We start from the raw sequence: 12831 nt of genomic DNA, 5'->3' as shown, positions 1-12831 counted from the left end.
CTTTTTGTTTCATGTGCTTTGGTTCTCTTGGCTAATAGGTTATGCAAAATTAAACAACAAGCATATAGATGAATTCATCCATGTTTTCAAAATATCATTTTATTATAAATGTTGAAATTTTTTATCCCCCTATTGTTTTATAGCATATCAAACACTTCAAAGAATACTAATAATCCTTCTTCATTATTATTCCTGTTGTATTGTTTTATTGTTTATGCAGAATTAATTTATATTTATGTACTAAAATATAACATTCTTGACATCTTTTTATAAATACTGAGAAATATACTTGTCATATGCTTGTGGGTTTCTCTTCTATGTATATGACAGCACAGCTACATCAGTTTAATTGACCTTGGCAATCTGCATCTGCTAGTGATGTGTCCCTGAGGGACGGTTTCTGCAATTTTAAGCTGTGGCTTATTGAAGAACTTGTGTGTCACAATACAATTAAGTCTATATAAAAAAATCATTTCATGCATAACATTAAATTGACTAAAAGTTCCTATTTCAAAACCATTTCTTGTTTTAAAGCTACCTCGGAGTGTCTTTGTTTTTTAAATAAGCTCATTCGAACATAGTAGTAATTAAAGCAGAAAATTAACATAAATCTTGAATGTTTGGTATGAATTAAGGATGTTTTCGTTCTTTTTAAAGACTGCATAAAATTCCAGGCACCATATCACTTAACACATTTCTCTCCCATTTGCAGAATAATATAGACTGTGAATAAGCATGTTTTAGGGTTCTTTTTCAAGTTCTTTTTCTGTTCAACTATGGAGCTATTGGGACATATGCTGCAGTCTCCATCAAGATGCAATCTCATGGAAATCTGTGGTAAAAGTGCTCATATCATAACAGAAAATCCCTCTCCCCTCACTCCCGTTATTTTATAAACAAGGAAGAAAAAAATACAGTCCTTCTATTAATATTCATTTAACACTTCATAGGAAATAGCAAGTAGTTATTTGGTTTGCAAATGTAAATATACATTTTTCATCCACTTATGCTTTCATTCCTTCCAAGCTAGATAAAGGCAGAACAGAAGATGTGCTTCTGAGATTTATTTTCATTGTATTTCAACTTAAATGTATCAGCAGAGATGTAAGTGAGCTGTGTGTGAGGAGTTCATAGAAGGATAGTTACAATGATGAGGAGGATGAAAGTCTTCCTCGTAAGAAACAGCTAAACAAAAGAACTTCTTTTTGACAAATTATGCATAATATGCACATGGATTTTTTTCACTGAATCCTTGATTTCAGTTCTAAATTGAATACTTTGGAGCTTACAAAATATGGTTAAATAATAGAAATAACTGCTATATCTCAAAAGAGTCATTGAAGTCATAAAAGGTATTATTTGGATCCATAAACTGAGTCAAAGTTTCAATAAATTGATGGATTATCTCCCTCCATTGCTTTCCCTCTATTTTATTGTAAATGCTGAAATACACATACACATACATACACAGATATAGATCATCTACTTAAATATAGAGTCCACTGTGCCAACAGGGAAATGATCCTAATCATTTGATGTTCAAGTTGTAATGAATACTCATTCTTGCATTAGCTGCTTAGTGCTACTGATAGAAAACATTTTTTTTTACCTACTGTAGAATTTTATATTCATATAAATTTGTCCATGCTTTGTTTTTCCAAAGATGGTATCAACAAGTCAAAAGATTAGATATTAAAGTGGAAACAAATGATCTCTATTTTGACTGATGTAAGCTTTGCTGTAATATTTAATAACATCACAACCAACTGCTTAACCTCATTTTTTTTTCTATTTATTGTTTAAATCAAACTATGGAGATGCTAAACTTGAAGGCCTCTAAAAAGATTAGGGGGAAAATTGAGTAGGTAGTTTTTAAAAGTGGGCTGAGGGGAGCCTGGGTGGCGCAGTCGGTTAAGCGTCCGACTTCAGCCAGGTCACGATCTCGCGGTCCGTGGGTTCGAGCCCCGCATCGGGCTCTGGGCTGATGGCTCAGAGCCTGGAGCCTGCTTCCGATTCTGTGTCTCCCTCTCTCTCTGCCCCTTCCCCGTTCATGCTCTGTCTCTCTCTGTCTCAAAAATAAATAAACGTTAAAAAAAAAAAAATTAAAAAAAAAATAAAAGAGGGCTGAAATAATTTTCAATACAAAAGAAAAATCCTTTCTATTTTGGCACACAGTATCAGAGAGTTGTTTGATTATTAGTGAGGTTAGTTGGATATCACAAATAATAAAACAATTAAAACAGTTAATATTCAGGCCCAAGTCTTCAAGGTATAAATGAATCAAATATTGAGGAAATAGCATGTTTCAAGAGTAAACATGAGTATGTATGAGTGTGTAGGGACATAAAATAATACATACATAATGGAAAGACCCATGAATAGAATTGTGCTTTTGAATTCACAAATAAATGATCGTAGGTGGCTTATGGTATTGGTGCTAAATATTTTAAGAAATGCAAGATTTACTTATTAAACTTACAGTAACATCTCCTAACTACTTATTGACTGAGTTAGCGATAGAGCTCTAATAGTAAAGTAAATCATGCTATTTACATTTTTAAGTCATAAGAAATTATAAAATGCATTAATCAAGAACTTCAGTTTAATTCAATGAGCATTTATTCAGCACCTATTGTGTATAACACACTGTATTTAATGGTAAGTTTAACTTTTATGAGGCCTGAAGCTTATATAATTTGAGGATTCTTTTATCTAAAAGAAAAAAATTACAAATTCAAATTTAGGCACAGGGCCTTAAAAAAGGACCATGCAAGTGAGAGAGCCTGAAGCTTAAGCTTCAATAACTTCACAGTATATATGTCTTTGACTCTAATAGCTGCTAAGGGAAATCAAAGATAACTAAGGCATAATCCCTACCTTGCTCAAGCTTAGAGTGAAATCTGTGCTAACCTTCAAGGATACTTCTGTAAAAAAATGAGAAAAATGTATAAAAGGGCTTTGATCTCCTGGTGAAATAATTTTGAATTCCTTCTCATTTAAAAATCTTTATTTCAGTTCTCTATATAGAGCAAAGTTGTACCAAAGTCTTGGACAAATAAGGTCATTTCTTATACAGGAGAATTATTTTTTACTCTATTTCCCATTACATAAACCATTCAATGATGGTATGTTCCAGTTACCATTATTACAACAGGTTGAACTGACAAGCCATACTCACCATTGACTTTTTTGCAACTCAGATAACTATCAACAGATGGTAGTGATGATCTGTTATGATGTGGGGAACAAATGATAAAGGTGTCTTTTCATGTGACCTTTAAAGACATTAGAAAAATCTTCTCAAAATGCCATTCTGCATTGAAAATAATTACATGAATATTTAATTTTACTCTCGATGAAAGGTGAAATCACATCAGAGATATAAACAGTATTAGATTTTTGAGTAAAAACCTGAGCACAATAGCATTAATCCAGCTGCTCGTTCATTTGTTCATTCACTCATCTACTGAATTGTGTGACTCTTATGCTACAAGTACTGTACTAGGCTTTGTGGTACAGTACCCAATAGCATGGCCACATTGCTATTCTCATGGAACCTACAGTCTTGTAGGGAACACACAAAGTAATTCCTCAATAGTTTTCTAAAATTCTAATATTTTTCAAGTAGAAAAACTACAAAGGTTTATTTTTGTGTCTTGTTTTTCCATTTTTATTGAGAAGAAATGGTTTTAGATATCAGAATAACATTTTTTAAACATTTGCTTATTTTCCTTTAAACTAACTCATTAATTTGTTAAACAACTAACTTTTGTGTTCCAAAATCTTATAGTCTCTTTAGTTTAAGTTGTTATATTCTCTTTTGAATTAAAGACTAGCTCCACAAGTCTGTCTTGAGATGCTGTACTTAAAATCCATGACAGGAAAACCTGGAGAGAACATTTAATCCTAAACACTGGCTCAGTTTGCTCCATTATATATGGTGCTATCTACCATTATGCCCTTCTCTTGTTAAACCCTTTCTATAACTTATATTCTGTGATCTCTTCCAAATATCTGGATTATGTGTCTACTCAAAGATTCCTTTACATATTTTTCTTTTTTTTTTAATTTGTTTTTAATGTTTATTTTTGAGACAGAAAGAGACAGACAATGAGCGGGGGAGTGGCTGAGAGAGAGGGAGACACAGAATCCAAAGCAGGCTCCAGGCTCCGAGCTGTCAGCACAAAGCCAGACACGGGTCTCGAACTCATGGATCGTGAGATCATGACCTGAGCCAAAGTGGGACGCTTCACGGACTGAGGCACGCAGGCGCCCCACTTTAGATATTTTTCTTAAAGGAACTCAAAGTCTTCCTTTTCCATGACACATTTAGATTTACTGGAGCACAGCAAATAAAATTCTTTTATAGAGCAGTTTCCACAAGGAACCAATGGTAGTGTTTGCATTTGTTGATTTCTATAAAATAAAAAGAAATTGAGGGGCACCTGGGTGGCTCAGTCGGTTAAGCATCCGACTTCGGCTCAGGTCATGATCTGATAGTTGGTGGGTTCCAGCCCCACTTCGGGCTCTGCACTGACGGAGATTCTGTCTCCATCTCTCTCTCTGCCCCTTCCCTGCTCGTGCTCTGTCTCTCTCTCTTAAATATAAGTAAAACATTAAAAAAAAATTTAAAAAGAAATTGATGACTTATGTAGATATATTGTGGGTCCATCAAACTGCTTAGCATTAGGTGCGAATAATTTGGTGAAAATGTAGAAGGCTTTGTTTTGTTTATAAAATTTCTTGTTGTGAAAGGAGACTGGCCATTCACCCAACTTCCCAATATAACTTACATCTGTGACACACAGGAACAAATTTAGGATCTTATGAGTGATATCGTATTTGTGAAAATAATGGTATAGACAAACAAAATTTTAGAAAATTCATTTTATATTCATTTAAAGGGATTTAAATGGATTATATGCACATTCAAACATGTGAAAGGCTGTACTTTCCTTCTTCATGGATCTGTACTTCTTATACATAAATACCAGAGCTGAAGTATTGCCCAAATATGTAGTCTTTAATACCTACCTGTGATGTATACTTTGAATTGGTTAAATCAGTATGCCTTGAATATATTATTAACTCAGATATTTCATTAACTTTCCATTTTTATGGTTCATTAAAACCAGTTGTTTGAGTCCCTAGAACAATAATTAAGTCATAATTTTTTTTAATTTTCAAATTATTGTTATGTGATGAACAAATCAGTCATTGCCTCTTATCTTTCACTTTTTTTTTCTTACAGTAAAAGAAGCCTTGAGCCCTCTAAAATTTAACAGATGGAATCTCCCAGAAGTAGATCCAGAAACTATGCAAACCAGTGAACCATGGGTGTTCGCAGGTGGTGATATTGTTGGTGTGGCTAACACTACAGTGGAATCAGTGAATGATGGAAAGCAGGCTTCTTGGTACATTCACAAATATATACAGGTAGGCATTTGCCATCACTTTCAGCCATTTTTTTCCAATGGATACATACTTCCTTATTTATTTTTGCTACTCATTCATGACAGCATTTATATATGACATATAATAACCATATATGAAATACATCATATATGTATATTAAGTTGGATAGAATTTTTTTAACATGGACTGGATAGCAGAACTGTTTAATTGATTGAGAGTTCAGTGTGCATTTCTACAGGGAAATGCCATGAAGTTACTAGTTCTGCTGTTTTCAAAATATTTATTAATGGCTTAAAGACATAGATAATACATTTATCAAATCTGGATGGTACACAAGATGATAGCAGATAAGATCTATATTCCTAATGATCTTACACAGTCCAGAATACCATGTTGTCTGTCCATTTGAATCAGATGAGTTCCTATCCACTTCCCAAATTATGTACCTAGTTGTGTACCAATTATGTACCTAATTGAAAAGAAAACAAGTATTTTATAAATTTCAATTGTAATTTTTCACTATTTAGGTTCATGATACAAATGCAGAATGTAAAAATGATAAAATATAAAGTCAAACATACTCTTACAGTAACTAGAGGGTGTGGGGGAAAAAGCCATAATTATTAGATCTCAGTTGTCTTACTTTTTGACAAAATGCTTTGTTTTCTTCTTGCTCTATAATTTAATTAAACACAGATATAGTGATCTCCTTGATATAAAATGTTTCTGGAAAAATTTGCTCTTGTTAGTAAAATTCTTCTTTTTTTCCTATTCAGGAAAGACTCCCTATTCATAACATGCTGTCTGCCTCTCTTCTTTCAGTTTCTTTTGTTTGTTTCTCACATGGTAATAAAATTTACTTTGTCTTTAATGTTTCCTTGAATAGTTTTCTTCCACTTTGCCATGACCATTTAGTCTTTTCTGGTTGTCCCCCTACTTTTTATGTAATCTGGGCAGGAACTACTTATCTACTAGGTAGAGCCTGGACCCAGTACTGATTATATCATGCTTTTTAGGCTCAATTCACTGACCTATTCCTACCTCAGCCCAGCGTCTCTGAGTAGTGGGGCTTGGGATGTTGTGGTCTGGGCATAATGTGGTATCCCAGAAATACAGGGCTCTAAGGACGAGTGTAACCAGCCTCTGGGTCATGCATAGAGACAAAAGTGTGATTTAGGAAACAATGTGTTGTGGAGATGACAAATGTAAAATTAATAATGCTCTCCAAATCAGTATAAGTCAGAAGGAACTAGGCTAGGAAAAAAAAAAAAAGGAAAAGGAATGCAATTTAACAGGCAGAAACCTGGAAACCCAAAGCAGAAAAGCTGGTTGTGGCTCCAGCTCCAGTCTCTGGAGCACCTGTACTTTGGAGAGTCCCCATGGCCTCAGACGTACACAGAGGAGCTGTTTGACTGCCTAGGATGGACTCCTAAATTAGCTCCTTTTGCTCTTTTCGTCATAAAACTTATCACCCTGTAGTTCTATTCCCTCATTTTACTTATTGTCACAGTACTCTCAAGGATCCCCATTGCACCTTCTCCTGCATAACTCTCTCATCTGTGTTTCCATCTGTGTTCTTCCATGTTCCAGCTGTCCGCTGGAAATCTTTACTTGTGTGCTGATGTATATTTCAGACTCACTGGACATCTCCACTTGGTTACCTACACTTCTCATTAGCTGCTTTAAACTAAATATGCGCTCCCGAAACTGTTCCACCTCCAGTATTTAACGTTTCTGGTACCCAGCTTCAAATCCTCTACATCAGTGTTCCTCAGATTTCTATTTTTTTTAATGTTTATTTGTTTTTGAGAGGGAGAGAGAGAGAGAGAGAGAGAGAGAGAGAGAATGCATAGGGGAGGGGCGGAGAGAGAGGGAGACACAGAATCCGAAGCAGGCTCTAGGCTCTGAGCTGTCAGCACAGAGCCCAATGCAGGGCTCGAACTCACAGACCATGATATCATGACCTGAGTGGAAGCCAGTTGCTTCACTGACTGAGCCACCCAGGTACCCCTGTTCAGACTTCTAGCTTACTGATTTCTAGATTACTCAGACTAATACAGTTTTCAAATCAATTTCAAAACCAAAATAGGACTGACAGCTTCTTATTTCACTGTGTAATGGCATTAAAGTAAGCCCTTAAACATGTTATAACATTTACTATATTATATATACAAGAAATATATTAGTAAGGAAGTTTATGAGAGAAGTAGGAAACAACACAGTCTCAGAATAAGAGATACTTCTAAAGAAAATATGGTTGGAAGATTTACACTAGTGTGTTTACGCACACACCTTTTTCTTAATATAAAATAACACTGTTGTGTACATCTTTACTTAGGAACTTTTTATCAAATTTTATTTTCCTCTTCTCTCTCTTGTATATCTGGTCAATTCTATCTCTATAATGACTCTTTCATATGATTATTTTAATTTGCCTGTTTTTGGGGCCGAATACAATTTTTGGTTGACCAGACATCTTACTGACCAATCTGTTAACTTCTTGAAGAAATGAAAAGAGAGTCAGGAGATGAGAGAGAAGGCTCTTATACTAGGTTTCAACCTAGTGAACGCATGAATTCAGTTCGTAGAACTAAAAATGATGGGAAGGCAGAGATGCTAAAGAGAATTGAAAGGGAAAATTGAATGAAGGACAGTGCAAAGGGCATGTGTTAATTTTTTTCTAAATATTTAAATCTATTATAGATTTTAAATTAAAGTACATAGAGAATATTTACTATCTTTGTGATTGTGGTGGTTTTGTACTACTTCACAATTTTCATTCGAAAGCATTTCTAAAGATGTTTTTCTTTTGACTTTACTTTTATCTTTTTACTTCCCTGAATATAATAAATGTGTACTGAAAAAAATGAGCAGTCATTTTACTTAGCTTCTCCTTACCCATAAAAGAAACAGACTTTGAGGTATGATGAAAAAGAAAAGTGCACGTGCTTTAAAAATACATATTGCTAGGAACGATAGTGTTTGAAATATAAAATAAAAAATTCGTGACCGGTAAGAGTTTTGGATTTGGCTGAAGGCTTTAGACTTGTCAAACAAAGTGTTGAATTGCATTTTAAAGATGGAGTAGAAATGGAAGGCAGGTAAAATCTCTGTCAAGTAAAATCAACACTTCCACCTTCCTGCCTGTTGGTTGCAAAGTGCTAAGCAGTGATAAGACTAAAAAGGAACATATAGACAAAGTGAGATTTTTATTTCTCCACACTGTCATTAACTTAGTTCTGGCCTCTATCACCTCTTCAAATTGCCTCCACTTCTTCCCTTGTCAAATCCGATGAGCCTATGCTGCCACCAGGGTCATCTTTCTAGAGTATAAGTTTGATCCTAATTTCCTCATTTAAAACCCTTCAGAAGCTCCTTTTTGCAGTCAAGATAAAGCCCAAACTCCTTAACTTATGATGCCAACTTGAATTTTCCCCAGCACACCAAGATTTCTCCTGAATCTGGGCCTTTCCCCTACTCCACTCATGTCATCTGTCTAGATTCTACCTGCCCTTCAGCCTTTGAGTCCTCCTCTGCTTTCAGAAACACGTTCCTCCTTTGTGTTCTGTAGCTCTGTTTCCTGAGGGAAGCCTGCCTACTGATTTGTCTCTGCACAAGCCAGTGACCATGCTTGTGTATTGTTATGCCCTCAAAATAAAGAGCGTATTCATCTATTAAATAGGAGAAATGCATAGAGTGAGATAATTCATTTTAAAGGAATTGAAAGAGGAGTTAAGAAAACTAATGAGTTTGTTATATAAGTTCATTAACACTGTAAATAAATAATGTTTCCTTCAAGTGCAACATTCGTTAAGAAAAATTTTATAATGCCTTAATGTATTCATGAATGAAGGTTTATCACTGCTTGTCTTATGTTTTGTGTTAGTTTGGGAGGAAATGTAACATTAGATAGTATACTTTAAAAATGATTTAATACCCACATTATAGTATTAATTCATGCATGCATTTATTGCGATTGGTATTTTGGATTTATTTGTAATATGCTTTTTCAGACACATGCAGTTATTTAAAGATATCCCTGTTGGGATTTCAGTAATTCCCATAGTTGTCTGAAGAGAGCTCCACTTAAATTTTTTTTAGTTAATTTGACCAGTTACCACTTATTGAGTACCAGCTGCTGGACTCAAGGCACTTGGCTTTGGGAGAGTACCAAAGTGAATAAATGAAGAGAGGTAACAAATACAGCAGCTGGAAATTTAGACTCTGAATTACATAGACCTGATTTCAAACCCAGTTCTAACAGTTTTGAACCATGTGACCTCAGGCAAGTTACTTCATCACTTCAGGGCATGGTCTTTTCAGGGAAAAATAAACTATTTATTAATAAATGAGTAATGATAATTAGAGTTGTTAAAATGGTATTAGAGAAGAAATATATAATAGGAGATTTTGAATAGAAAAATAATATAAGATTTTAACAGATGAAGATTTAAAGAAGCTATTTCAGGTAATTATAAAAGCATTTTATCTAGCCATTTATTTATTCATCCATATACATCCAGCTGTCTATCCACATAGTCATTCATGCGTGGAATCATTAATTAATTAATTAATTCATTCATTCATTCAATAAACATTAAAAAAATAGTGCTATCTTCTTTAGATAGTACTCATCAGTAGATTTATAAATGTGAGTTAAAACATGAAGCTTGCCATTAAAAATCTCACAGTCTGGTAGGGAAGACAGTTGTGTAAACATACATCTAATACAATATAATAAATGCACTAATAAAAAATGTAATGGCACAGGATGACATAGAAGAGATAATGATTGATTCTCTCTGGATGTGGGTATAGAATGTGGAGTCAGCAAAGGCTTCGCAAAAATCAAGATACAAATAAAGAAGGAGGATAAGAAAACCTGAGTGATTTGAACTACTGGAACTTAAAGGGGCTGCCAGATAAGACTATAGATCCTACTCACTGCCCAGGGGTACTCACAGAACGGGCACTCATTGACTGAAATCTGACCAAGCTCCACTCACCTAACAATGGTATCTTTTGTGCTGCTTCTATTCAGAGTAAGGAGTGCCTTCCTTGAATTTTCACAAAGGTGCTTTCTGCTTCTTCTTTAAGCCTTGCACCTGTGCAATGGCTTCTTTTAATTTCACCAAAAGGCATTCTGGGTAGTGGAGTCCCTAAACATAGATAGTACGTAGGAAAAATGAGAGAAAAGATCTATAATTATACTGGGGTTAGAACGTGATAAGAATGCCCAGTTTAGGATTTTAATCAGGGGTATGTAATGAGGCAGGAATGTGGTAGGAGTTGTTTGCATAAAAAGTGAGAGTGTCAGATCTTGTATTAATACAGAGAAAAACATTTTCCAATTTGTCAACATTTCTCTCTTTAAAAGTCATTATTTTAATATGAAACTTACTTGTCTTTATTTAGTGGTACCAATAAATGATCCAATATGACTTCACCTTTGTTGTTTATAATATTATGTTAGGAGTCCAGGCTTATTTGTTTTTTTCTTCTGCTTAAATAAGAATTACTGAATATCTGAGAAAATTTTGGTACCCAAAGAAAGAGTATGTAACTGCAAGAGTGACTATACCGACACAAAAAAATTGTGTTTTAAAATTCATTTGCACTTTCACTTGAGTCTTTCCAGTGGATTCGTTTATTTAACCAGTGTGCACGTGTGGGGGTCTGTGTGTATGTATCTGTGTGTATGGGCACATGTATGTGGACAGGTGGATAGATAAAAGTTCTGTACTGGGAAAAAAGGAAATTAGCTGCATAAACTATGACCTTTCTTCTCTAAAGGTGCTTACAACAATGTGAATTCAAGGATTACCAATGTGAAATAGAAAACAAATATATGATATACATGAAGGAAAGCTAAATCTAGTGAAACCAATAAGTACTAAAGTAGTCAAAGACAGAGATCAATGTTAGCTAGAGCTATTAGAGAAGACTCACGAAAGAAGTGGTCCTTGGTTTTTATGCTCCTTGGAACGAACTGTTATATTTACTTGTTAGTTGTAATAATTACTACTATTTGTTTAGCCTCTATTACACATTGTACATTTTTTGGTTACCATGACCCAGATCATGACTCAGGTCATGATCTCATAATTCATGGGTTTGAGCCCCACATCAAGCTCTACACTGGCAGTGTGGAGCCTGCTTGGGATTCTCTCTCTCCCTCCCTCTCTCTGCCCCTTCCTCTTCCCTGTTCCCATGTGCACATGCTTTCTTTTTCTCTCTGTCTCTCTCTCTCTCTCTCTCAAAAATAAATAACCACTTAAAATGTGTATATATACCTTAACCAGAATAAGTGGCTAGAAAAGTTCTAAGATTATTAATATTCCACATCTCCTGACTTCCAGAGAAATAAAAGAGGGACAGTTAGCTCAATTAATATAATTAAACATGTAAATCTAATTGTTAATTGAGGATAAAGATGCAGTATTTTAATTATATAGGTAAATCCAAAACATTCATTAACAATGAATTGGCTAAATCAAATACATTCCTTTAAAAAACAAACATAGGAATATAAAAAAGGTCTCTTATTCTATGAAACAAAAATCAATAATTACTTGATAAATTTGAAAAAGTCAAAATGGAAATTTTAAAAAGGATATACACATTGTTAAACATATCATTTTATTTTAAAACATAGATATTTTCTCCTTTTCATTTTTCTTTAAAAAAAAAGGGGTTGAGTTCTTTTGTAGCCAAGGGTTAAGTTCTATCATGTTTCTTGTGTAAACCTATACATAATATACCACCTACAACTTCTAGTTTTGTTTTTTAAAGTGGAGAGCACTGCCTTCAAGAAACATACCAAGCAATTTTCTGGATTTTTGTATGGTTGTCTTTTGTCATTTCATTTGTTTAACCCACATCTTATTTGATGCAATGACTTCTTTTTTCATCAACTCCCCTTTATTATATCTTTTGAAAGCATTCAACTTATTTTTCACAGAATCAGCCCCCTTTCTTTTCACATTCCTATAGCTCTTCAATTTATATGATTTTATTTTACATTTATAACCAACACAAATGGGGTGAGGAACATACCACTGACTCAATAAATACACAACTCAGTGGTGGAATAAGAAGTCCATAGGCACACAGGGTACTCTACCCATTACAAAGATTCAACACTCCTTGTCTTGCCTTTGTATGTCTCACATAGGGAATGGAGAGAAGAAATTAATCCAATAATAAGTCTGTTAGATGCAACCAACTTGTTAAGGGAACCTATAAAGTGTCTAAGGTCCTTCTTTACCAAATGTATTTACAAAGTGTCATTATTAATTTACAAAAATGTTACTAATTTACCAAAATACGATTGTTTAGAAGATTGGGAATTTACTTTGTTTTAGTATTAACATATAAACAAATTTTATTACAAAAAGTAGAGGTACATCAAGTGTA

The 12831-nt window shown here is 34.2% G+C and overlaps 1 protein-coding gene and 1 long non-coding RNA gene across 7 annotated transcripts in view; one reads left to right on the top strand and one right to left on the bottom strand.

The window, feature by feature from the left end:
• The window catches only part of LOC102902108, a 47407-nt gene extending 35932 nt beyond the window's left edge, over positions 1–11475 (bottom strand). For all 3 annotated transcript variants that reach the window (XR_006584577.1, XR_002161104.3, XR_440949.4), the window contains exons 1-3: positions 11365–11475; positions 10422–10574; positions 3179–3275 (exon numbers count right to left, since the gene is read on the bottom strand). This is a non-coding gene — a long non-coding RNA (uncharacterized LOC102902108). The remainder of the gene's footprint in view (positions 1–3178; positions 3276–10421; positions 10575–11364) is intronic.
• DPYD (dihydropyrimidine dehydrogenase) overlaps positions 1–12831 on the top strand; it is an 869175-nt gene that overhangs the window by 438666 nt on the left and 417678 nt on the right. For all 4 annotated transcript variants that reach the window (XM_045036245.1, XM_011284844.4, XM_045036247.1 and 1 more), the window contains one exon: positions 5252–5436. In XM_045036245.1, coding sequence (XP_044892180.1) covers positions 5252–5436 — 185 coding nt within the window. The remainder of the gene's footprint in view (positions 1–5251; positions 5437–12831) is intronic.

This window comes from Felis catus, chromosome C1 (assembly GCF_018350175.1).
Source record: "Felis catus isolate Fca126 chromosome C1, F.catus_Fca126_mat1.0, whole genome shotgun sequence".
NCBI classification, from domain to species: domain Eukaryota; kingdom Metazoa; phylum Chordata; class Mammalia; order Carnivora; family Felidae; genus Felis; species Felis catus.
This window is presented reverse-complemented; position numbering and strand designations above follow the sequence as displayed.